Genomic DNA, 26,194 nt, shown 5'->3' with positions numbered 1-26,194 from the left:
TAATTAGTCTTCAAAACGCTGACTACTGCGACGCCACGTTTAGGGGTGTCTGCTAGCCAGAGCCCCGTACGGGTTCTGGCTAGCAGACGCCTCTAAACCAATGGCGACGCAGTAGTCTTTGTTTTTAAGACTAATTATTTTGTAATAATTGTTCATTTATTTTCGCTTTTATATTTAGAAAAAGGCCGTTATTTTAAGATATAATGTGTAGAACCGGGATCTTTTCCTTTAATTAATTGTATTATAACTTAATTTCAATTTCGTTTTAAAAATTCCTAAAGTTTGTTAAGGTGTGTTTTCGTAGTTTCATTGTCACTTTACAATGATACTAAAAGTTGAAGCCAGTTTAATTTGATTATATTATTTGCGGTTATAAATTACGAGAAGCTAGTTGTCTTTGAAGTTTCTTAAAACATTAACGATTTATAGTCTCTAATTTCTAATCCCAATTCCTTCGAGTCTAGACGTGGAAAGGGGAAAATACTGAGACAAATCTACATTCCCGCCACCAGGGATAGATAGACTTTTTTAAGACCGCCACCTAACCTTCGTACAGAAAAGTTAAATAGACCAACAAGCTAGCCCCAATCTCCTTTCTCCGGTCTTAATATGTCTCGGGGGAGACGAAATTCCCCCTATTATCCACGGGATTTGCCCTATTTTGATCTGAAAACAGATAGTTCAACCCTATCCGAATCCGAGACTGATAAGGGAGCCGAGGCCCGAAACGTATTAATAATTAATTTGCGTTCTACGTATTGAATTCAGTTTCGGTTCTAGTTATTTTTAAACAAATGAAGTTCGTTACACCGAGCCTAATTCAACCTGATAAAATTAGACATAAATATTGGGGATTAAATAAAAGGGCAACCACAGACTGCACTCCTTCCGAAGTGTTTTTTAGACCGAGGCTTAACTGATTTTCACAAATGCCGAAGATAAAACAATTTAACAGTCTCTTACCCCTTCCTTGACGATTCCATCGTTGTCCACTGCGTTATCCGCGACATCATCAATTAATTTTCACGACAATTAACTTAATTAACATACCCAGTTTTGAAAATCATACTCAACACGAACCACGAAACGCGGCAACATCACGTTCGTAAAAATCGAAAATGTTGCTGGCTTCCTTCTTCCTCCCCACAACCTCAGTCACGTGATACGCGGGAAAGTTACCGAATAGCGAAACTATCGCCCCCTGTATTCTCATTCTAACTTATGTTTTCCCGCCAAAAACAGGCCGAGGCTTAACTAAATTACGTTCCAAATAAATCAAAATGAGATAAATTAACGCTAAAAATTTATGAAAATGAGAAACCTTAAAATTAAATACTGTAAAAATTGTGTATAAACAATATTTTTATTAATATTTCTATAATTTGTACAAGAAAAATCTTTTTATACATATTGAAATGGTTTTTGTTTTTCTTTTTCACAATTCCTTACCTTTGCTTTGTTTTAACCAAAAAATTGTAGAAATAAAGCGTAGAAATAAATTCCAAAATGAATTAAATGGGAATTACTAAATTAGTCAGCAAATCCCGAATGGCTGGATAAATGCTACATTCTCCCGTTTGGGGATTATACTCCGCAAATCTGCGTAACATTTGCCCAATTATAGCGATAGGGGAAGTGGGAGGCATGCTCATATGCTCCCGTTTCTCCGCCAATTGGGTCGTGTTCGAACTCATATCGTAAACGATAGAGACAGCTACCGTTTGCGGTTCCGCCCCAGGAGGCAGCGACAATCCCATTCGCGTCAACTGAAGCTGACAAAGAAATGGACATTACAAAATTAACATCCTATCGCAGAATCAATTAGGGATATAATAATCTTACGAAAAAGAGCATTTTATGATTCGCCGTCACGACGGCGGACATTCCAGCCGGGGCGATGGGTGGGGCGGCGGGAGGAATAGTTAAACACCACTGAACCGCCCATTTTAAGTTTCGATCCGGCATCTAAATTAATTAATTACGTTAGATTAAACATTAACTTCAACTATACGGATAGATATCTCTTACCAATTCTAATTTCATAATGTGAATACAATCTTTGAGAATTCGTAAGGGAGCGTTTAAAAGTCGTCCGAACGCGAGAAAAGCGTTTGGTTTATAAGGAGCACTAACAACCTGAAAATTAACATTACATTAAATCTAATTAGTAATTACATCAAGATTAAATCGCGTTCTTACTTTAGTATCAAAGAATCGCTCCAAAACTTGTAATTCTTCGGGCGCCCATTGATCTTTACACTCGGGTGTCGGAGTTAATTTCAAATGCAACGATTGTAACGTATTCGGGTTCAAACTGATCTTAAATTGCAAAGTTTCAACCTTGAACTGAATGACGCCCGGTTCGTTCGTTTGCAAGGGCGTCAACTATCGTAAAAATAATTGAAACACCTCCGCGATTAAACTATATTCGTCCTGAAGTAATTAAATTCTTACAGTGTCATCTGATTGAATCGTTCGATGCAAGGATCTCCTGATGAAAACGCATCCCAAGAAACGTTCCAGGGGTGAATAATGAAGGGGGATAATTCCGCTAGGGGTCATACCCACCGCGGGACCGGGACTGCAAAGGACATCGAAGGCTTTGTCACTAAGAACAGTCGGAGTGGCGGCCGCCCAAGTACGTTGAGGTAGTACGCGAGAAGGTGGTACCATACTCATCATTCCTTCGAGATACACGACGTTAGTTACGCCTTTCAGGGGGGGTCATCAAAGGCTATGGAATAAAAAACCTTACCAGGTGGTCCAGCTTGCGGACTATGCATGACGGCGTGACTTCCGGGGCTTTGAACTGTTCCAATTGGTCTCGGAGACGGTCTAGGCATTGATGGACTGCCAGGCCAATTAACGGGAGCGGGCGAGGACATGGATAAATTAGCGGACGACCCACCTCCCGGTGTCGCGAATGGTGAACCGGCTTCAGCGTGGCCTTGAGACCCCATGAAGGTCGAAGCTGCGGGTGACTGAATGGCCACTTGGGAAGTTGTCGACGACGAGGGCGAGGGTGTTGGCAGGAAGGAAGGTGAAGGAACGTGCAAAGGGTTAACGGGTGAACTGGCGGCGAAGAGATTTCCGGGGGAATGGGCTTGCATATGCAACATGGAAGGAGATGGACTGACGTGAGATTGAGGTCCCAATGGAGGAGGAGAGGCCAGGGAAAATGAAGGGTTTGGGGAAGCCCCGTAACCAGCTTGTTGAGATAACATCGAAGGGTGAGGAGAAGCCGGGGTGTGAGGGTTAGAACTAGATGGAGGGGTCATTGGATGATGGCCGAATCGAAGACCACTGGTCGAACCGGCTGAACCAGGGCCACTCGGACCCATACCTGGAGATCACGCGCAGTTTTCAAATGATAATCATTCGATAAGAGATTCCCCGTTCAATTTCACTTACCCATACTGTCCTGGGCAGCAACGGCGGCTCTCTGAGCGGGGGAACCGGGTTTGACTGATCCAGAAGCAAATGGATCAAGCGCGTCGAGCGTCGGTACTGGCGAAGGTGGATTATCGTCCTCCGATTGCGATCTGCGTCTAAACTGACTGGCCGTTTCGTCCACGAACTTGCTCAGGAAGGCCTTCAAGCCTTGAATGGGTGTCAACTCCTCCACCGCTTTGCCTTTGTCGAAGACACTGTACGCTCCGTCTCGAACGGTCACCAGTCCTTCTTGTCGGCAATAAATGTCCACGCAATAAGTCGTGCGGTACACCAAGCGGATGTGAGTAGATGTTTGAGGTAAGATTACAAAAGGTTGGATAGCTACATGGGGTCGCTGTTGCAAAACGGAAAGATTATTGTTGAAGAAAACTGGACGCTTCTAAAGATTAGTTGTAAAACTACTTACGCTACTGATCATTCCCAATTGCGGAGCCGAGGGCAATTTGCTTAAAGACAGCAAAGGTTTGTAGGTGTAATGAAGTACTTGAAGGAGGGCCACCACGGATCGATGCTGGTTGAATTCGTGTTGCAATTGAGCCGAGACCAAGGTATGAGGGTTGCTAGCAGAAGCGGTCAATCCAACAACCCCAAATGCCAAGTGAAATCTCTTCTCGGACGGTCTCCAATAAATGGTGACGGTATTGGCCTTGTTGGGACCGTATCCCAAAACCAACTTCTTGTAAGTAAATGACTTAATGTCCGATATGGTTTGAATGATGTTATATTGTTCTGCAATGAGAATAATCAAAGCAAATGATCAGATTGACCCCCCCTATTTTAAATCACCAATGATGGACACACGCAAAATGAAATAAAAACTTGATTGGTACCTGTTCCGTGTTTAAGAGCAGCCGCAAAAGCCAAAACCACGCTGTACAAATGTCCCATGGTTGACCAATCGGACAGCGCCTCTAGGACGGTCGAAGAGACGCATGGACTGGTCCCGGATCCAAAATCATACATGAAATACACGGGTCTTCTCGGACCTTGTTCCTTAACCAATTGACTGACCAGAGGACAGTTGCAATAAACGTATTCCATCAACCAAAACCTGGTTCCTTTGCCTTGCAGTCGAATAGTGCAACTCAAGAGTGCACTCCTTAAAGCCGCCATGGTTTCCGCCGGGACGCCCTCGGAATGCGGTAATTGTACTATTTTGATGACATAATTGGCTCCGTCAGCTTCAATCTGAATGCCTTGATGACAAATACCGTGGCGATTCAGTTCGACCGTTAACGTCGAGAAGGGGATTCTCTCGTCGCACATGGCGACGACGTGGGCCAAGTTGGCGATAAAGTAACCGGTGTGTTTTGGTCTTTTCAGTAAAGGATCATTGGAGAGTTTACTGTTGGCTTTACGTTTGTTACCACTAGAAGTTACTTCTGGCCCTGCAATGAAAACCAGGGTTTTCCCCACTGAAATCAAATTCCCCGACTTTACCGAGCAGGGGTAACCTCGCGAAACAATACTTACCATCAACTTGCGTGCAAGGTCCGTGAGTGATGGCGAAAGTATCCAACTTGAGACAATTAACGACCTTCAAGTAGGCTTTGGGTGGGTCAGTTTCGATGGTGGTCTCTTCCTTGACCTCGGGGACTTTGTCCTCCAAGGCTTGAGGTTGGAGAGTGACCAAATAATAAGTTTGATCAATTTCGGTGTTGCTTCTTGGCGAAAGGCTCAACTGGATGACGATGAAGTAATTTTGGTGTTTGCATAGTTTGACAAACAATTTACGTTTGCCCAATTTGCTCAAAACATGATCGGGTGGTAATGCTAAAGGTAGCTGTTCGCTGGCCATGGCTGGTAAATGTTGGATGGTTTTCTCGCAACGCCTCAAAGTGATCCAGTAACGAAGCTCCGTTAAAAGGTTGTCCATTTTACTTAGATCTTTGTTAAGAGCGTCTTGAACGTCGTCCATAAAGGGAATATCCTCTGGGAATTCATTAAAATTGCTAATTCTATTAACTATGGAGACTCATAACTATGATTCTATGATAGATACGGGAAACTCCTTTGAGCATGTTATATTCCTATTTCAATCCTTCCCAACTGTACTAAATACTTGGGGTTATTTCGATCAGGGCCCGAGTAATTAAGCATTTTAAAGAAATACTTACCAAATTGAGGTATATGCGCCAAAAAGAAGCCAGTGTGTGTATCGACGGCGATTAAAAGCTGCTCTGATTGCATGCAAGGCTGCAAAAGTGGAATGTAAAGGACAGCCGGCGATCCTGATATGATACATTCAACATTTCCAACTTTTGACATCAGTTCATCTCGTAATTCCGCCAATTTATGTTTCGTTCGAATATGAATGCAATGAATTAATAGCTTCTCCACTGACAAATGATCCGACTAAATTGACAATAACGCTTAATTATAGATTTTTAGGCCTAATTTAACGTAAATAAATCGTAAGGCGGCGCTTCCACTGACTTTTATGGCTTGATCAGCCAAACTGGCGTCTTTACTGTTCAAGGATGGCGAATGAGAGACTTGCAAAGGTTTACTGGGATCTAAAGGATGAATTTGAACGCTGATCTTGAAGCCCAGTTCATCTTTGGTCACTTGTTCCCTCCAATAAAGAACAACCAACCGACTTCCCGGCGAATAATCCTCGACCCGAATCAAATCGCCCAATCTTTCATTCCTCAATCTCAAAACTTGAGAGTGGAGAACTTCCAATTGCAAACTCAAACAAAACGAGTCTTTAATAACATACGGTTAAGGATAATAGGCCAAAATAGGACGAGTACTTATTAAGAGTCGAAAAAACTAAGAAAAGGATACGTAGGCAATTGTAGAGATCGTGCAAAGGTCGTGGATTATCAATCAGTCGAGATTGACACAGTTGATAAATATAATGAACTTGTAAGGAATGTACCAACGGTTTGCCGTCTATTTTTGTGAAAATAGTTTTTAATAACCGATCCGGGCCAATTTTAGAACGCTAAAAAGGAAACTAACCACCAGTTTCTTTATCTTCGACTAAAATATCGATATCTAAAAGTCGCCAAGGAATTGTAGGTCCATCTCCCATTAACGTCAAAGAAACTTCGAATTCGTGTTCAACATTAAAAATTACCCTCCCATTTTCTGTAACAATTAATTCCATTGAAGTAAATTAAATTTAAAACTTAATTTAAACACTGGTACCAATTCTGAGATTTCTCATTTGCAAGGGTAGATCGGTAGTCACTAAACGATACTGGATGGTTTGGTTCAATCTAATCAAAGTCGCTCGTTTCTCGGCGGGGGTGATGGGGTCAGGGGGTACGATTCTTTCTCGGATGCACATGGGTAACCTGGAATACGTCCCCAAGGTCAATACTTCCACCGCGCATGGCAAATGAAAACTGGGCAATCGCGCGTGAACCAGGGTTTCCCTGGCTGTTACTGAAAGCATATCGGCAGTGTCGACGAACAACGAGGATTGTTTGTCCAAAAACGCCATGATTGACTGAGAAAACCGGAAGTAAACATTGAGATTTTGACGTTAAGGGTATCAAAGGCGTTTTACGAAGCTTACGTTGCATTTTTGAACTTTCGACGCACTGGCAGCCCATTTAACCAGAGCTAAGAGCCTAACAAACAACTGTCTGGTTCTACTGGCAAACTGTACTATCTCAATTTTTCGCTCCATATCCATTTTACGAGGCAACCTTAATTCGAAAGGAATGTTAGACGAACCAAGCACCCTTTATGGACGCTTCCAATAGTGATCATACGGGGCGAGATTTTTGTCGGGTCGGGGAAGAACCCACGGAAAACCGGGTCGGGTCGGAGTTTTCCTTTATATATAAGTGTAGTTAACACACTCTTAATAAATATACCAAGTAGCCATGCACTATGTGATGTAAGAGATTTATTTTCAGTAAATTCGCTCTAACACATTGGCGTTTGGCGGACGACCATGAAATAAGCGAAATTTTGTCTGTAACAAAGCGCGGCTGTCAAAAATAACTTGTCCACCCAGTTTTTTTTAAACCCGACTTCAAATTTCACTGGGCGGGTCGGGTTAGGGTACCCCGTACGATCATTAGCTTCGAAGATTACTTACAATTCGGCTAGAACTGTTAGCTCGTGATACGTTCTTTGCAATATAAAATCAATCAACCTTCCAAGGGGTATCATGGCCCCACCGGGATTGGGGGAGATTTGTTCCACTTGCATGGTTGAAATGGGGGTTTGACGGCCCTCCATTGGACTTGGTACCATAATTTTACTAGCGTTGTCTTTCGATTAACAAATACTGACGATCAATCATGGTTTAAATGATCGGCAGTAATAAATAAACCTACAATTTTCAATACAAATTTTTTTTAATTTTTCACAAGGGAGACACTGCAAGACACTTTTTCGCAGGACCATTCCTTTGTGGAATGACCTAACTGAAGCGTTAATTTCAGTTTTTGCTATTATTAATTTATTGCAATGTAATAGCAGCCTACAAAATCGTCAGAGTGACGTATGTGCGAACAATGGTTTATAATACATTTGATATCAATTTAACAAGACAGGATAATAAAAATAAAGTTATAGGCCTAGTCAAACAAGATTTACAATGAATTAAGTGGCACCAGAAGGGCATAATAAAAGAAGAATGTCACTCTGTATCCTCTTAATACTTCAGTTATGTAACGTCATTTTTTGTTTGCTTTACCACTCATCAAACTTCAGATGGGCATCGCACTATGGTAGGGTGAATTCTATAATTGTTTAGCACTAAATTCCCACCAATAAACCCACAAACCTCGTCTTGGGGTGGGACAAAAATCCACAAGCGCGTATTTGAAACTAAAGCCTAAATGTCCGTGCACTCGAGCTAAAAAACTCGCGAATATTTTAAATCCTGAAAATCCTGAAGTTTTTTGTCTCTTGACAGCAAGCACAAAGTTAGGTTACATAGAGACCTAGGTTTGCGCGTGCTGACAACCGATGTTGTAACAGAGTATATACAGAATAAGCTGCCGTTCGAGATAGGGAGTTGCCTATCCTATAGCGTGAAAACAAATTGCCTCACGCGCATTCTTTATTCATGGTTAAACGCTAATATAGTAATGATGGGGGAACTATTTATCGCGTATGTGATTCGGTTTAGTAACCTTGCTCCAAATATTCCAATGATATACCCCGATTTGTGGTACACTTCCCTCGAAGAGAAGTATTATATACTGGCACTAACATACAAAACACTTAAATTTGATAGGGCTTCCTAGCTCAAACCAGTCAAAGCGGAAATAATTAAACTAAAGGGGGAGAATATGAATGAAAATTTAACACCTTGAACTGAAAGAGATCTCAGAGATGAAATTGTGATTTATTGGTTAAATTTATAATATATGATAATAAGGAAAAACGATTATGTCTGTCAGACAAGTGTATCTTGTGTCTTTGTAAAATTCAGGGTTCGGGCGAAATTTTTATATTGAAAACCCCTGACCAAATTTTCCCCAATATCCCTGGCAATTTTAAGGTTTTTACCAGAGTCCACTTCACCTCACCTGGCCCATTGCACTTTACGTGACCCACCCAACTAACAATGGTTTCTAGTTAATTGGACCATGAGGAGTCCGAAAAAAATAGTTAAAAAATTATTTGGCCGCCGCAAGTTGGTCAAAAAAATTTTTGAAAATTTTAAAATCCATGCACTTACCGCCATTGAAGCCGCTATCCGCTTAACGCATTCTGCACTCAATTTTGCAAAATAAGCCGAGGAGGTCTGTGAAAAATTGCCGGACTCGCGCCGGAGTTTTATAGCTATGGATTTTTTTAAGCTTACGGAAACATTTATTTCTGATAAAAGGAGGGAAATATAAATGCGAGAAAAACTGAAATGTTTTGGGAAAATCGTTGAATTTTTTGGGAATTCAATAATTGATAACGGTAAATTTTGAAAAAACCCGTCAAATTATTCGGGATTTTTTTTAATTCACTCAACATTATTTTTGGGAAAATGTGTCAAATCCTTGGTAAATATGATTTTTTGTAAAAAAAAATTGAAATAAAAGGCGTAGAGAAAAGGTGTCAAAATATAGGGAAATTGGCAAATGTCAACGTCAATATTTCAGAAAAGGAATCTAGTTTTTTTGCAACTATATTTTGGGAAAGGCGACAAATTATTGAGAAAGAACCAAATGTCAACATCAATATTTTGGAAAAGGCGTCAATTTATTGGGCAGTTAGCAAATGTCAACATCAATATATATGAGGGGTAAATTTATTTCAACTTTATTTTGGAAAAGGCGTCAATTTATTTCAACTATATTTTGTAAAAGGCGTCAATTTATTTCAACTATATTTTGTAAAAGGCGTCAATTTATTTCAACTATATTTTGGAAAAGGCGTCAATTTATTTCAACTATATTTTGGAAAAGGCGTCAATTTATTTCAACTATATTTTGGAAAAGGCGTCAATTTATTTCAACTATATTTTGGAAAAGGCGTCAATTTATTTCAACTATATTTTGGAAAAGGCGTCAATTTATTTCAACTATATTTTGGAAAAGGCGTCAATTTATTTCAACTATATTTTTTAAAAGGCGTCAATTTATTTCAACTATATTTTGGAAAAGGCGTCAATTTATTTCAACTATATTTTGGTCAATTTATTTCAACTATATTTTGGTCAATTTATTTCAACTATATTTTGGAAAAGGCGTCAATTTATTTCAACTATATTTCGGAAAAGGCGTCAACTTATTTCAACTATATTTCGGAAAAGGCGTCAATTTATTTCAACTATATTTCGGAAAAGGCGTCAATTTATTTCAACTATATTTTGGAAAAGGCGTCAATTTATTTCAATATTTTGGAAAAGGCGTCAATTTATTTCAACTATATTTTGGAAAAGGCGTCAATTTATTTCAACTATATTTTGGAAAAGGCGTCAATTTATTTCAACTATATTTCGGAAAAGGCGTCAATTTATTTCAACTATATTTTGGAAAAGGCGTCAATTTATTTCAATATTTTGGAAAAGGCGTCTAGGTATTTCAGCAATATTTTGGAAAAGGCGACAAACTATTGGTCAATTATCAAACGTCAACATCAATATTTTGGAAGTCATTGCAACTATATTTTGGAAAGAGTGCCTATTTTTCGGCAATTTGATAAATGTAAACACCTTTTCCAAAATATCGTCCTTTACATTTACCAAATTCGGGAATAATTTGATGCCTTTTCCAAAGTATCGTCCTTCACATTTATCAAATTCCCGAATAATTTGGCACATTTTCCAAAATATCGTCCCTTACATTTGTCAAATTCCCAAATAATTTGACACCTTTTCCAAAATATCGTCATTCACATTTATCAAATTCCCAAATAATTTGACACCTTTTCCAAAATATCGTCATTCACATTTATCAAATTCCCAAATAATTTGATACCTTTTCTAAAATATCGTCATTCACATTTATCAAATTCCCAAATAATTTGATACCTTTTCTAAAATATCGTCATTCACATTTATCAAATTCCCAAATAATTTGACACCTTTTCCAAAATATCATCCTTCACATTTATCAAACACCCAAATAATTTGACACCTTTTCCAAAATAACGTCCTCCAGATTTATCAAATTCCCGAATAATTTGGCACATTTTCCAAAATATCGTCCCTTACATTTGTCAAATTCCCAAATAATTTGACACCTTTTCCAAAATATCGTCATTCACATTTATCAAATTCCCAAATAATTTGACACCTTTTCCAAAATATCGTCATTCACATTTATCAAATTCCCAAATAATTTGATACCTTTTCTAAAATATCGTCATTCACATTTATCAAATTCCCAAATAATTTGACACCTTTTCCAAAATATCATCCTTCACATTTATCAAACACCCAAATAATTTGACACCTTTTCCAAAATAACGTCCTCCAGATTTATCAAATTCAGATTAATTGGACACCTTTTTCCATGATATCGTCCTTCACATTTATCAAATTCCCAAATAATTTGATACCTTTTCCAAAATATCGTCATTCACATTTATAAAATTCCCAAATAATTTGACACCTTTTCCAAAATATCATCCTTCACATTTATCAAACACCCAAATAATTTGACACCTTTTCCAAAATAACGTCCTCCAGATTTATCAAATTCAGATTAATTTGACACCTTTTTCCATGATATCGTCCTTCACATTTATCAAATTCCCAAATAATTTGATACCTTTTCCAAAATATCGTCATTCACATTTATAAAATTCCCAAATAATTTGACACCTTTTCCAAAATATCATCCTTCACATTTATCAAACACCCAAATAATTTGACACCTTTTCCAAAATAACGTCCTCCAGATTTATCAAATTCAGATTAATTTGACACCTTTTTCCATGATATCGTCCTTCACATTTATCAAATTCCCGAATAATTTGACACCTTTTCCAAAATATTGTCCTTCAGATTTATCAAATTCAAGAATAATTTGACGGCATTTACCAAAATTTACCGTTATCATTTATCGAATTCCCCAAAAATTCAACGATTTTTCCAAAACAGCAGTTTTTCTCGCATTATATTTCCGTCCTTTTATCAGAAATGAACAGTTTCAGTAAGCTTAAAAAATTCCATAGCTATATCTCCGGCGCGAGTACGTCAATGTTTCCGGCGCGAGTACGTCAATTTTTCACAGTCCCCCTCGGCTTATTTTGCAAGATTGAGTGCAGAATGCGTTAAGGGGATAGCGGCTTCAATGGCGGTAAGTGCATGGATTTTAAAATTTTCAAAAATTTTTTTAACCAACTTGCGGCGGCCAAATAATTTTTTAACTATTTTTTTCGGACTCCTCAGGGTCGAATTAACTAGAAACCATTGTTAGTTGGGTGGGTCACGTAAAGTGCAATCCTACCATATTTAGCATTGCTTGAAGCATGGTTTGATACAGCCTAGGAAATCTGGTCCAGTTTAAAATTGAAATCGGAGGGGGGGGGGGTCAGTGGTCCACGGGGACCACTAAGAAAATACAAGGATTTTTCAAAAAAATTCTAGATTCTTGAATTTTTGGAACTTGGCGTTTTGAAGTAAAAATTAGTAATCAGAGTTAAGATTTTAAATGAATTATTTTAATTATCCACTTCTTTAGCTTAGCAGACGACGTGCTATGCTCAATGGTCATGGACCAGTTTATTTATTCCTGGAATCCCCCAGGCCAGGGAGCTCCAGGCCCAGTGTCCAGTTTAAAAAATCCTTATTTCCCACCCTGGCCAAAATACTGTTAAAAACAGTCTGGGAGGCAGAAGCACAGGGCAAATGACCAGTTTAAAAATTGCCTGGACCAGTTTATAAATTAACGCAGGGAGGGAGGGGCAGTGGTTCACGGACCACCATTAAAAAATTCAAGCTGTAACCAGAGTCCAGACACTAACTGAAATATTTCAATTATTCACGCTTCCTTAAATTAGCAGACGACGTGCCCTGCTCAATGGTCATGGACCAGTTTATTTATTCCAGGAATCCAGGCCATGGAGCTCGCGGCCCAGTGTTCAGTATCCTTATTACCCACACTAGCTAAAATACTGTTAAACACAGCCTGGGAAATAAGGCGGTAGCACAGGGCAAATGTCCAGTTTAAAAATTGCCTGGTCCAGTTTAAGAATGAATGCAAAAGGGGGGGGGGGAGTTCATGGACCACCAAGAAAATTCAAGGGTAACCAGAGTCCAGACACTAACTCAAATATTTTAATTATCCACTTCTTTGGTTTAGCAGGCTACGTGTCCTGGTCATGGACCAGTTTATAAAAAAATTCTTATTTCCCACCCTGGTTTGAACCAAACGAAATCTGTGACTTTTTGGGAAGAAACTTTAAAACCCCGACTTAGCCAGGTTCCGTAGGAACCCTGTATATCTAATTACTACTATTCGGAGCTGTGTCCTAGACTCCTAGCTCGACACGATGAAAGGCGCAAAAAAAAATTCAAATTTATTCAATATTTGTGCTCGCCTTAGGCTGACCAAGGCTTAGGAAATGACCATAAAGCACAACCCTACTTTACCCAATTTAAATGCCTTATTGAACAAAAACGCTCAAATTTCATTGTTTAAAACATTAATATTTAAAAATAATAAGTTAGAATTAATAAAATTACATAAAAACTTACTTAAACACGTAATTTTTCAATCACATCGCGGCCATCACAATCACATCGACCGCCATTTTGAATCGGAACCGTCTCTCGGGTGTCTTCACGTTGCGTTCCGATATTCAACCAATATAACCGGTTTAATGGAATAAAATTTAACCTTGTTGCCTTTTAAGCCCTTTCCGAACGCATTTACTCTCGTAAAATTTTATGAAGAATCAGTAAATTGCCGGAATTATTTAAATTAATGCAAATTTTACAATAAAAAAATTATATGTTATACGTGAAAAGAAAACTAAAGAAATTTTTCTTTCTTATTTTAAGCTTAATTGTCTTCCTAACATTATGGTATTTTGCCAAAAACTTGATCAAATCTATAGATGTGAGTGATATTTCATTTAACGAACGAAACGCTTGTCCCGCTTGCTACGGCATTAATATCTGCCCGAATTACGAATCTAAACAAGTAAAACTTCTGGGATGGAGCGGCTATTCTTCCTTACAATTTTTCAACAGGAAAAACGTCTTTTTCGGAGAATTTGGATTTGAAAAAGTCGTCCTGAAAAAACTAGCGCACAACGAGGAGTTGGAAGAAATTGATCAGAGATTGATTAAAAACTGCCCCGAAGAGAATTGCAATTTGTCGACGGCGCTTCGCAGTTTGACTGAAAGGCTAGACGAAGCCATGAAAATGTCTGTGCCAAATGAAACCACCGATATCTTCGAATCCAGCGACTTATTCAAGTGTCCCTCAAGACGTCTTATAGATCTAATGATTCAACGCTGCATTTTGGAAGCTGGCAATGATAGAATGGATCTAAATATCGCTAAACAGTATCTAATATACACTGGAATCGTTAATCCGGAACCTTTAATCCTTCAGGTATTGCCATTAATATTTTTATTCAAATTTTAAATGAAATAAGAGAAATTTAAACTTTTCTTTTTATTAGATGTTTCCATTTAGCGAAGGTTGGCCTTTCCCTCGTTTAATTGGTGCTTGCGGTCGAACGGTGGTCGTAGAATACGCGGGAAAAATGCTTTCCCACTATGAAGAGGCTCCTTGGAAAAAGCGCGTGGATATCGCTATACAATTGCTCAAATTGGCGCAACAATTAACTGAAAACTCCTTGGATTTTGCTCTCTACATGACTGATGTTAATTTTCATAATTTCGCCGGTAATATTTAACTAAAAGACATTAATTTTAACTAATCTATATAAACCAGTATTTATTTATAGTTGATACTGAGGGGATGTTGAGACTAATTGACGCTGAAAATATCATTGTTGTTGATAAACAAAAAGTTCGAAAAGGTAAAAAGGGTTGGTTAAATATAATTTTTTAATCATTTTAATTAATCCCGGATATTAATCCAATAGATAAAGCGCCAGGTTGGGACGAACCTTACATTAATTATGGTTTGGGATGCCATGATTGTTTGAGTTTTAGCCCTCAAGACTTGTGTTCCCACGAATACTCGGATTTTAATTTCTACGCCGTCTGTCGGGGTTTATTGGCCCCAAAGAGCTACTATTCCAAAAAGGGTTTTCTACACGGCGTCCCCCAAAATAGACCCGGAAATAAATTGCACGACATCTTGAACAAATGCGCCTTTCCCACAACCGATATGGAAAGGTTGGAGGTCGTGCCACAATTAATAACTCTTCTAGAGTCCCTACTCTATTAGCGATTAAACTAATTAAAGATATTTAAAATTAAAAAATAAGTTAATTTTGTATTAAAAAAAAAGAACCGGTGGTTTTTCTTTTTGTTTAATGAGTATTTGAGCACTTGGAAAACGTTAAATTTCCCAGTGGTTTTAGACTTTTTAATATAGAGAGCTTTCAAATCGGTTGGGAGCTCGAATTCTAAGGTTGTAATTAAACCTTGAACTCCCCCCCCCGACCCCATCCCATTTTGAGATCAAAATTATAAATTATGAAAAGTATTAACTGCGGTGATCTCCCCCCTTCCCCCCCATTTTAGCGCTAGAATAATTAACATATCACGTGACTAAATCTATAATTAATGTTGTCATCCATTTTAAACCAAAAAAAAATATCATATTTAAATAATATATATTTAAGTTATTTCTTGGTCTTCCAATATTTAAAGTTAATTACTTTTATCTCTATCTATATTTACAAAATGTACAAACTTTTTAAATTGTCTTGACCTGGCTGGTTGACCATTTTAAGAAATTAAATCTAAGGGGTCGTTGGTCAACTGGGCCACTAAATAAATTCCAATGGTTTTTCAAAATTTTTGTTTCATTCATATATATTTTTACATTTGTCCAATAGGGACTTGGCAATTCGGGCTTAACTCCGCCCCCAGCGCCATTATGGTATGTTTTATTAACAGAATGAAAGCTACATAAGCCCCTCCTCCTGGTATGTTTTTTAGCACTAGTGGAAGGTAGCCTGACGTTGCATGACTAGTACTGCCAAGTCCCTATGATTAGTGTTTGAAATGGTAAGTTTGTTTATCTGAGTACCTCCTATCTTATCTCCCTGGTGTGGCTTGACGGAGAAGGGTGAAGAGGTACAGTACGGAATGGTAAAGGACGCCCCCTCTGTCTTAAAAATAAAAGCTAATTCTCATACAAATACAATGGCGCTACGCGGCAGCACTTAACAATCGCTTACCGAAGGGTAGGGGCGTGCGCGAGGTACACTGGGATAGTTAAGGTGCCGCAGGTCGTCCATCATCATTTCCAATCCAACTCATCTCATTTATCCCTGGCTATACCAAGATTTGCTTACATCTTAACAAAAAGTGTAACTTTTTATTTGCATACTACGTGATCTAAACCAAAATCTTTTTGAATATCAAAAAATAAATATTATCAAAAGTAAAATCCCGCATACTTCCCGCCTTTAATTGATTTAAATTATATTGAGCTAACTATCCTAAAGTTATAACCAAAAGATCTACTTTTGTTATAACCATGTTAACACTGTCTTGGAACGTGTTTTAGACCTACGTAAAGTAAAATCAAATATTGAGAAAGGTTTTTCCCCGCGTTAAGTACCATTCTTTCCCAAGTACATTTCTTTCCCATTAAATATGTTTGCAATATTGACCAAACTCGCTGGCTTTACAGCGTTACGTATTGTCGACAGAAACGTGGAAATTCTTCATTAGCGATCTGAGCTTTATGATTTCTCCGAATTGTTTTGCTTTCGAGGCTTTAATAGATATTTTGAATGCAGTTTACCTGTTAGAATCAAAGACATTAAGATCTCGGAATTGATTTAAAAGCGAAGCAAAACAACGATTGTATATTTTGGGTTATAGAGAGTAAAATGGGTTCTTAATGCGAATATTTTTCTTGCAAGCTAGAACGCGTAACAATTGTAGTTTTCTAGGAATATTTCAAAATCCTGTAGCCTTTGAAAAAGACTTCTGATTGTACATAGCAGGATTTGCGATAGTCCAAATGGCAACAAACGAGATGGAATTGCTTTGAAAAGTTCTTTCTTTTTTGCGGTATAGATAGGTTTAATTTCATCAAGGCTGATTGAGTGATACTTTAAAATGGCAGAAAACAAATTTGAATTTCTTGGCAACGATCGTTATTTTAAATACAGGTGCAATTTGAATTTGTTTTGAATTAGTTCGTTTGAAAAATGTGTCAATTATTATAGGTACACCAATGAGACTCCACTAAATTACGCGACAATTACGGTAAGTTTACCAAGTTTCATTCGCGGGTCAAATGGTTTTCTTGAAGAATGACTGTGGATTGTGTATTACACTTTTATCTCTTACCAGGAAACGTGGAGCATGGAGAACCAAGTGTCGCGGTACGAAATCACGGCAGATTTTTTAAAGCGATCCTTCAACATAAAGTATGCTTTGTTGTATTTAAAAATTATTGGGCGAGCGAAAATGAATTGTTTATGAACCATAGCTTTGGTTTAGTACAGTCGATAAGTATCTAAAAAGCCGAGTCGTATGAACACACAATGTAAATTATTATTATTTGTTACCTCACCGTGTGACGATGACGTCACGGAGAGGTATTACACTGGATGTGTCTGTATGTGATTGTGTGTCTGTCACTGCGTTCGCAGTTGGCAAATCGGGGCAAACGTGTTCGCAGAAAGCGCATTTTGGCTTCTACTCCCATCGTTAGGATTAATTAGTACGCGGCAATCGTCTAGGGTTACGAGAAATATCTAGCGTCCCAATGACAGGGCTTCCACCAAAGGTTCAAGCAATTGCGGGTTTTCTTATCATTTATTGCGAATCAATCGCTTTATATACCCTAAATTTCCAAAAATGGTTAAAGCGGCATACGCTTGATTTTTTCTAGGGCAATGTACGAAAGTCAAAAATTTGATTATCATGAAGTTCTTGAAGTTAGCACTAAACCGAATTTAACAAACGTACGTGATTTTCGAACAAACATAGATTGAAGTACCGAAGTACTTGCGACATGACTTTACTTCCACTTTAGGAAGCTCATTGTGTCATGTTTCCCATGCCACTATCATTTTTTAATGGCCGTCAGGAATATTTCAGTCCATCTTTGACATACGCAACGGCCAAGACAATTATCGTGTCCGCCGCCCCGAAGAGAGTACTGTCAACTTCGTTGTCTTTCCTAAATATGGACACGCAAGTAAATTTATACTCAAATACAGTAAACTATCCAATGACATATTTTGTGATTCAACTAAGGTGGTGATTTTAACGACGATATTCGTGGCCATTCTGTCGATTTTGCTCGTCGTTCATTCGGCAGTAATAAAGAAATACAAGGAGTTGTCCACCAAAACAGTTGTCAAGAAACTGGCCAAAGAAACGCTGGAAAATGTCTGGAACAACGCCTCGCTCCTGTGTTCTGAACGTAAGAAAGGTGTTTCTATAGCAATGGGTTTGGCCTTGAAAAACATTTTGATGGTTGCGCGAACGAGGGAACTGGTGGTTCTCAGATAGATTTCCGCCTTTCTGTAGCGCTTTCCACCGTCCTGCCCCACATTACTTGTCGCCTGCTGGTCTCGTCGTGGCTTATCGGAGTGACTTTCATCCTGTTTTTCTTGGGCTGTTTCTTGTGCACCGAGTTCACGACAGAAAGTTTTAATTGCATCGACACTCTCTCGGACTTGATCAAATCGGGAATTCCACCTGTCATGATCGAAGGCAGCGAAACATTCGAATATCTTCAAGTTTTGGTGAATATCCTTTTTCATACGAAGTACTCTATTGGTCTGACTTGATTGGCGCGTTTTTAGGCTGCCAAGGATCCAGTGGTTCAGGAATGGTTAGACGCACTCGATAAGGAGAGTATTTTCAAAACCCCTATGGATTATCTGTCCTCTGATGGATACAATCCGATAATTTCCGGGAAAGAAGCTCTAATCATAACAGACATCCATCTGACTTGGCTCTTGGGCGAAGTCTTGACCTCTGATGCTGGGACTAAACAGTTCTTCGTGGACAAAGGAGGACTTTACTTGTCGCAACAAGAAATTGGTTTCGACTACTTTCACATCATTTACAATGCCTCTTATTCCAGTAGCAGTCCGCAAATACACGAGTACTGCCAACTCATGTCAGTAAATAACCTTTGTCGTAAAGTGAACTGGGTTGACAAAATATTTTGTTGCAGAATGGGACCATTATTCGAAACGCAAGTTTACAACTACTTGGATCTTGAGTTCCATCACCCCATGGAATACGTCACTTGGAAGAGACCTTTGAAAAGCTCGACTGACTTGGACCTCAATAGCGTCATCGCTCCTTTCTACTTGTTTTTTATGCTGATGTCAGTGTCATTAGTGATTTTTTTCATTGAGATTTGCTTAAGTAAAGTGGCTTAACAAAGAAATAAAGTCAAGCTCTTGAAAGTGTTTTGTCGTCAATCAATTCTTTTGTGTCGTGTTTGCTGGCAGCCAACATATCGATAAAATCGGTCCCATTTTGGCTGTACCAGACCTACCTCTATATCCTCTCAATACTTTATCTGTGCAACATGATTCTTCCCAGGCTGACCCTTTTTTGTTTGCTCTCCCGCTCATAAAACTTCAGATAGGCATCGCACCGTGCTAGGGTGAATTCTATAACTGTTTGGTACTAAATCCCCAGCAATCAACCCACAAACCTTGATTGTCTTGACGTGGGACAAAAATGCACAAGCACATGCGCCTTGGCAAATAGTTAAGGCGGCAGCGCTTATAGAGAAATGATGTGGGAACTATTTATCGCGCATGTGATTCGGCTTAGTAACCTTGAACACTCCAAATGTTTTGATGATGTTGGGAAGAATCATGTTACCCCCGCTTTGTGGTACACTTCTCTCGAAGGGAAGTATTATAGGCCTACACGTCTGCAAATAATCACTCTATAGACAAAAACCTTCACTACCGACAATTTTAAATCATTAAATCGATTGACCGGCTTAAAATATGGATCCCATTATTAATGAAGTTTAAACCTTTATAAGTTATTTCTATAAAAAGGAAGTGAAAATACTCGTTCGTCTATCATTAAGGAACGAAATCCTTTCGTGCGCCTGAAAATAAACAGTTTCGAAAGTGATTTCTTGTGTTCTTCAACTTCCATCATTCAGCTGACTTTGCTCAACTCGAGAGCTAAACTTGTATCCATTGTATTTTGAATATCTCGCGATCGAGTTCATATCTTTGTTAAATAATAATAGGTATTATACAAAAACGAGTTTTGCTTCGCAGTCCTTAAAAAACTGCATTTATACACAATCCGCGACACTTTTTCAAACCCACAAAGGGCCAGAAATTAGAAATTATTTTATGTATTGCAATTTGAAATTAAGTTTAATCGATATGAGAAATTTGGTTTTAATTGCGTAGTTCAAACATTTGTTATGATTAGAAATTTTACAACAAAAACGGGTATAAATGCGGCGTATCGAGATAAAGGGAGCTTAGATTTTCACGTATGAAATTATATAGAATCTGTTCCCCTAAAAACTTATCCCTGTCAAATAATTAGAGCGAAAAAATAGAAAATGAGCTTTTAACATTTTAGTTTTTCAGGGTGGAAGAGATAAGAACACTTATTTCGAGTAAAATGTCGCTTTACTACTCCTGCTTTACTACTCCTAAAATGAGGTCCCTCATTCTGATTTGTGGTTTTAAAAGCAGTGTCGTATTTCAGACATTTATCATACATTCAGAAAAGGTGTTCATATGTGTGTTGTTACATCTTGTATAAGTTTTAAACTTCAATTCGAACTCGAGTCATAATAGGCCTAGTCCTTGATTTAGCTCTTTGTTCCGAAACGCCGCATTTATACCCGTTTTTGTTGTAAAATTTCTAATCATAACAAATGTTTGAACTACGCAATTAAAACCAAATTTCTCATATCGATTAAACTTAATTTCAAATTGCAATACATAAAATAATTTCTAATTTCTGGCCCTTTGTGGGTTTGAAAAAGTGTCGCGGATTGTGTATAAATGCAGTTTTTTAAGGACTGCGAAGCAAAACTCGTTTTTGTATAACATCTGTCCCTTTTTGGGGAGAAACGTTATTTGGGAATAAATTAGTTCTGGAATAGTGAAACTCATTCGTCCAATTTTTTAAGACTAATTATATAGTATTTCACTAAATCGTAACTTGCATTCGGAAATTGGAATGGTCGGATAATACAATGCACTGTATAAAAACACACTATGCTAAATATTCGTTGAAACCATGTGAAAATTATAAAAATTCTCCAACTATTTCTTTGTGATCATTTAACGTTAGGCTTACAAAGACAAAAATTAGGCCCAAAGAGTTTTAAAAAAATCACGTGAACTTTATTAGAGAATCAAAATGGTGAAATTAAGCGCGAGATTTGAATTGAAACTTTAATTGAAATGCAGCGCGTGCTGGCGCGTGAGCTAGCGCGTGGTTTAAAATATTTATTTTTAAAACCTATACAAAAAGGCCAAGTTAACCTTACACTACGAGAAATGAGATACTATACCTTTTCAGCCTTTGCTAGTGCTGTAAAGTTAGGCTGTGAAAAAAGTGTACCCCCTTGTTCGCGAAAATGTTTCCACCTCATAATGTTAAGCTCCATAGAGTTTAACATTACGATTTCGGATTGAGTATAAATAGAAAATCCCTGACGGGATTTTCTTAATTTAACTGGCTCATTTGGTCTTGGGAGTTTAAATTAAAATGCTCTGTCGGCATGATAATTAAAAGTAACATTAACAATTATTAGTAAATTCATTTAAAAGTTATTACGGTTCAAAATGGGGATAAAAAGGTTCATGAAAACATAAATACTTCATTACTAAGACGATTGTTTGATGGGCTGTTTATTCCAATGTTCACGCGCGTTCTTTTGAAAGAGCTTTTATAAAAAGTTTACAGTACCGTACCTTGATGACCATTGTCACGGAAGGTTTTCGGTCTTCAAAGGGTCCATGCTGGTTAGGCCCAGTATGGTAGTGGTTGCACTAGACATCGTCTAGTCTGTCATGGGACAAGTCGTGCAGAGTTCGACCAAGCAGAGTGATACAAAAGACAGAGAGAGCGCCTTCTTATAGCTTTTCTTTCGCGAAGCTACGGGACAATCAAAAGTTAGTGAACGTGGTCCAAGAGAGTTCTTTGGGTTTTCGCGATGACGCGTACGGGTTGAGGAACATAACCAGCCACTAACGCGGGGAACTACGAGTCACATTGTGAAATAATTGAAAATACTATAGATTAAAGGAAATAAATTCATACTTCGCATGTTGTTACAGTACGTGATGCATTAAGGTATGTGCGAGTTTCTGTGTACGCAGTTACGCAAGAAAATAGTTGTTCCCCATAAATCGTTGCATTATTGATCAGACTCACTTATAGTCAGCAGCTTTTGCGAATTGAAAATTATATAATAAAGATCCAAGCTTTATGATTTCTCCCAAATACTCTCCGTTTATTTAACCCTAGCAGTTCAACTATAGCGGATAGAACGTGGAATGGACCGGTTGCCTTGAAATTTTCAGATTCAAATTCTTTGACTTTTCCAGATTTTCCCTGAAGTTCTTAGGCCCAATTGTATTTATTCTATTGCTTTAAATAGCATTTTTGAATATTTAATGTGCAACATTCCCCGACCTTTTCGGCCGAGTTTGAAATTCTCTGACTATTCTAGGTTTTCCCTGTACAGGGTGTTGCATTACCCCAAACTCTCGCAATTGGTGAAAGACCAAATATAACCAAATTGATTACAAAGATTCAAAGGCGAGTACAACTTTAAATTTTCTAAATTAATTTGGTTCTATTTTTGAACGACTCGAAGAACAAGGGTTATTATTTCTATACGTTAACTTTAATGATAAATCCTGTAAATTAATTTATCGGGTTTAATTTATTGATATTACAGATATCACGTTCGGTTTAAACGCTAAGCGCGGTATATGAACTAGCTGAAGCTTAATGTAAATGCTAATTTAATGAAGTCTCTTAATAAATATTAAATGCAGTTTACGGATTAGAAACGGTGTATTTAACGCGACGCAAAGTAGAGATGGTATATTTTGCAGGGAGCGAAGCCAAAAATTTAAATTCCTTATAGGAAAAATGGGATTTTTTTCCGGGAATATAGGATTTTATGGGAGAAAAAATGTCCTTTTATGGGAAAATATAGGACTAAACATGCTCATACATAAAAACAATTTCGGCTTAAACTACGTAGAAAAATCTCAAAAAGCAACAAGCGAGATAGAATTACTATTAAAAGTTCTTTTTCTTTTGCCATAAGGAATGAATATGTTTAATTTCATCAAGGATGATTGATTCATCAGTTGAAACTTAAAAATGGAAGAAAATGAATTTGAATTTCTTGGCAACGATCGTTATTTTAAATACAGGTTCGATTTGAATTTATAAATATAAAATGTCGTTCGTTGCTTTGAAAAATGTGACAATTATTATAGGTACGCCCATGAGACACCCATAAACTATACGACAATTGAGGTAGGTTTAAGAAGTTTCATTCGCGGGCCAAATGGTTTTCTTGAAGAATGACTGTGGATTGTGTGCATTACACTTCAATCTCTTACCAGGAAACATGGAGCATGGCGAATCAAGTATCGCGGTACCAAAACACGGCCGATTATTTGAAACGATCCTTCAACATAAAGTATTCTTTGTTGCACTTAGAAATATATTATTGGCCGAGCGAGAAAAATAAACTCTGTAGGTTTTTCTATTTAAAGCATAGCGCGGATCCCCTACAAGTTGTGGGAGGGATTTAGACGTGCATGTATAAATCCTGCCCACTAGCCTTTGCCAAGTCAAACCCGAGATTCAGGAGGAAAGTCCCCTTGCAGGGGATCCACTGGAGCCTCGCTATGCTTTAATAGAAAGCATTGTGGCAAATTATTATAAGAAAGAAAGTGTTCTTAATTAAGCGCGTTTGTCTTCTGAAGTCCTTAACCGCTCCGCCAAATACACAGGGTGTTTCTGATAAGTATGTCCTAAATTAAAGGGAGTGAAAAGTGTCAAAGAACATGGACTAAACTTTTTAGATCCCATGATCTTTGACACTTTTCACTCAGTCTGAAACACTGCCTTTATTTTATAGCAGACTTATCAGAAACAGCCTGTATATTCATACCTCTGTTCTTACGTTATTGTAATTGAATTTTATCAATGACTTCTAGGGCAATGTTGGAAAATCATAAAGTTGGTTATTTTGACTTCCTTAAACTTTTTAATGAACATAGTTCAGAAAACGTAAGCGATTTTTTTTGCTAAAATAGATGTACTTAAACTTGCGACACGAATTTACTACTGGTTTAGGAAGTACACTCTATCATGTTTCCCATATCGCTCTCATTTTTCAATGGCCGACTGGAATATTACAGTCCATCTTTGCCATTCGCAACGGACAAGATGATCATCGTGTCCGCCGCTCCTAAGAGAGTCATGTCAACTTCGTTGTCATTCCTAAACATGGACACGCAAGTAAATTTCCACTCAAATACAGTCCACTACTGAACGATTTATTCGGTTCTCGCTTCAATTAGGTAGTGATTTTAACTTCGTTAACCGTGGTCATTCTGTCGATTTTGCTCGACGTTCATTCGATAGTAATGAATAAATACAAATCGTTATCCACCAAGAAACGTGTCAAGAAACTGGCCAATGAAACACTGAAAAATGTGTGGGACAACGCGGCGCTTTTGTGTTCTGAACGTAAACAAGTTTTATCTATTGCAAGCGCTGGAGGAATTGCTATACTTTCTGATGACACAATTAAATATTCTCTATAGCAATTTTCACCGTTCTGCCCCACATTACTTGTCGCCTGCTGGTCTCGTCGTGGCTTATCGGAGTGACTTTCATCCTATTTTTCTTGGGTTGTTACTTGCGAACCGAATTCACGACGGAAAGTTACGATTGCATCGACACCCTCTCGGACTTGATCAAATCGGGAATTCCACCTGTTATGATCGAAGGCAGTGGAACATTCGAATACCTTCAAGTTTTGGTGATTAATCTTTTTCATATAAAGTCCTCTATGGGCCTGACTTCATTTTATGCATTTCTAGGCTGCCAAAGATCCAGTGGTTCAGGAATGGCTAGACGCACTCGATAAGGAGAATATTTTCAAAAGTCTAATGGATTTTTTGATGCTTGAAGGATACATGCCGGTAATTTCCGGCGAACGTGCTTTAATCATAACAGACGTCCATCTGACTTGGCTCTTGGGAGAAGTTTTGACCTCTGATGCCGAGACTAAACAGCTCATCGCGGACAAAGGAGGATTTTACTTTTCGCAACACGAAATTGGCTTGGACTACTTGCACATCATTTATAATACCACTTGGGTCAACAGCAGTCCGCAAGTACGCGAACACGGTCAAACAATGTCAGTAAATGAACTTCATTGTAAAGTGAATTTAGTTGACAAAATATTTTATTGCAGAATGGGGCCAATATTCGAAACGCAAGTTTTCAACTACCTGGATTTTGTTTTCTATCACCCCCTTGAGTACGTCACTTGGAAGAGACCGTTGAAAAGCTCGGCTGACTTAGACCTCAGTAGCGTCATCGCTCCTTTCTACTTGTTTTTTATACTAGCGTCGGTATCATTCGCCGTTGTTCTTACAGAGAGTATGTTCAACTTAGCTACTTCAAGTTGAATATATGAAGATACTCTTCAGTGTTATGTCTTACCATCAATCACTTAGTTTATGTCGAGTTAGCGATCGAAATTCTAATGTCTCCTGTCGCGGTTATGTATTTAGGCTATGCATATAATTGCATTATTCTTATGAAACATACATAGTCTTGAAGATTGGGTAGGCCTAGATGGCAAACAAATCTAGCATTTATCTTTCAAGCAGTTTATTCTCTCAAACAAGCTTGGTTGTTTATTTTTATAAGGTCTAAGTTCCGAGCCGCACAAGTAGCGTAACTTTCATGAGTTGTAACTTATTGTTAATTTTTTTTAACTATCTGTAATTACTCATAATAAAATTTGTTAGTTATTAATAAACTGGTGAAATAAAACACGTACTACTTACTTTTATCGGAAGTATATAATACTTCTCTCCGAGAGAAGTGTGCCAAAAAGGAGGGTAATAGCAACACGATTCTTCCCCCCCCCAACATCATTTTACATTTGGAGTGTTCAAGGTTACTAAACCGATCACA

At 38.0% G+C, this 26,194-nt stretch overlaps 5 protein-coding genes across 7 annotated transcripts in view; 3 read left to right on the top strand and 2 right to left on the bottom strand.

Annotated features, from left to right (window-relative positions):
* The window catches only part of LOC149588285 (uncharacterized), a 51,468-nt gene extending 50,294 nt beyond the window's left edge, over window positions 1-1,174 (bottom strand). The window contains exon 1 of the mRNA XM_089862808.1: window positions 964-1,174. The gene's annotated coding sequence lies outside the window, so the exon portion shown is untranslated. The remainder of the gene's footprint in view (window positions 1-963) is intronic.
* Window positions 1,175-1,344: 170 nt separating this feature from the next.
* MED14 (mediator complex subunit 14) lies at window positions 1,345-13,703 on the bottom strand. The gene is made up of 18 exons (XM_089862804.1): window positions 13,571-13,703; window positions 7,514-7,750; window positions 6,983-7,115; window positions 6,610-6,913; window positions 6,421-6,549; window positions 6,244-6,351; window positions 5,890-6,161; window positions 5,571-5,808; window positions 4,927-5,385; window positions 4,284-4,841; window positions 3,860-4,182; window positions 3,412-3,787; window positions 2,756-3,343; window positions 2,455-2,684; window positions 2,200-2,385; window positions 2,029-2,136; window positions 1,843-1,965; window positions 1,345-1,772 (listed from the first exon to the last, which is right to left on the bottom strand). The coding sequence occupies exons 2-18, from the start codon at window positions 7,669-7,671 to the stop codon at window positions 1,512-1,514; spliced, it is 4,554 nt and encodes a 1,517-aa protein (XP_089718930.1). The 5' UTR covers window positions 7,672-7,750; window positions 13,571-13,703; the 3' UTR covers window positions 1,345-1,511.
* LOC149588283 (divergent protein kinase domain 2A) lies at window positions 13,692-15,817 on the top strand. Its single transcript, XM_089862814.1, has 4 exons — window positions 13,692-14,435; window positions 14,506-14,731; window positions 14,794-14,868; window positions 14,935-15,817. The coding sequence occupies exons 1-4, from the start codon at window positions 13,827-13,829 to the stop codon at window positions 15,240-15,242; spliced, it is 1,218 nt and encodes a 405-aa protein (XP_089718940.1). The 5' UTR covers window positions 13,692-13,826; the 3' UTR covers window positions 15,243-15,817.
* A 440-nt stretch (window positions 15,818-16,257) lies between these two features.
* On the top strand, window positions 16,258-19,416 carry LOC149588282 (uncharacterized). Of its 3 annotated transcripts, XM_089862811.1 has the most exons (10): window positions 16,258-16,335; window positions 17,054-17,148; window positions 17,206-17,245; window positions 17,333-17,409; window positions 17,877-17,949; window positions 18,021-18,185; window positions 18,245-18,413; window positions 18,521-18,738; window positions 18,799-19,118; window positions 19,176-19,416. In XM_089862811.1, exons 2-10 carry the CDS (start codon window positions 17,096-17,098, stop codon window positions 19,384-19,386), a joined length of 1,326 nt encoding a protein of 441 aa, XP_089718937.1. In that variant the 5' UTR covers window positions 16,258-16,335; window positions 17,054-17,095; the 3' UTR covers window positions 19,387-19,416. The 3 variants fall into 3 exon arrangements, with proteins under 3 accessions (XP_089718937.1, XP_089718938.1, XP_089718939.1); XM_089862812.1 differs by lacking the exon at window positions 16,258-16,335 and having other exon boundaries at window positions 16,611-17,148; window positions 17,333-17,364; XM_089862813.1 differs by lacking the exon at window positions 16,258-16,335 and having other exon boundaries at window positions 16,611-17,771.
* Window positions 19,417-22,101: 2,685 nt separating this feature from the next.
* On the top strand, window positions 22,102-26,130 carry LOC149588281 (uncharacterized). The gene is made up of 9 exons (XM_089862810.1): window positions 22,102-23,400; window positions 23,467-23,506; window positions 23,596-23,672; window positions 24,196-24,268; window positions 24,335-24,499; window positions 24,562-24,730; window positions 24,808-25,025; window positions 25,087-25,406; window positions 25,464-26,130. The coding sequence occupies exons 1-9, from the start codon at window positions 23,348-23,350 to the stop codon at window positions 25,678-25,680; spliced, it is 1,332 nt and encodes a 443-aa protein (XP_089718936.1). The 5' UTR covers window positions 22,102-23,347; the 3' UTR covers window positions 25,681-26,130.
* Window positions 26,131-26,194: the final 64 nt, after the last annotated feature.

The sequence above is a fragment of the Phalangium opilio genome, unplaced genomic scaffold, assembly GCF_054372755.1.
Source record: "Phalangium opilio isolate 3A_F unplaced genomic scaffold, DU_Popi_V2 ptg000662l_1, whole genome shotgun sequence".
Lineage (NCBI taxonomy): Eukaryota > Metazoa > Arthropoda > Arachnida > Opiliones > Phalangiidae > Phalangium > Phalangium opilio.
This window is presented reverse-complemented; position numbering and strand designations above follow the sequence as displayed.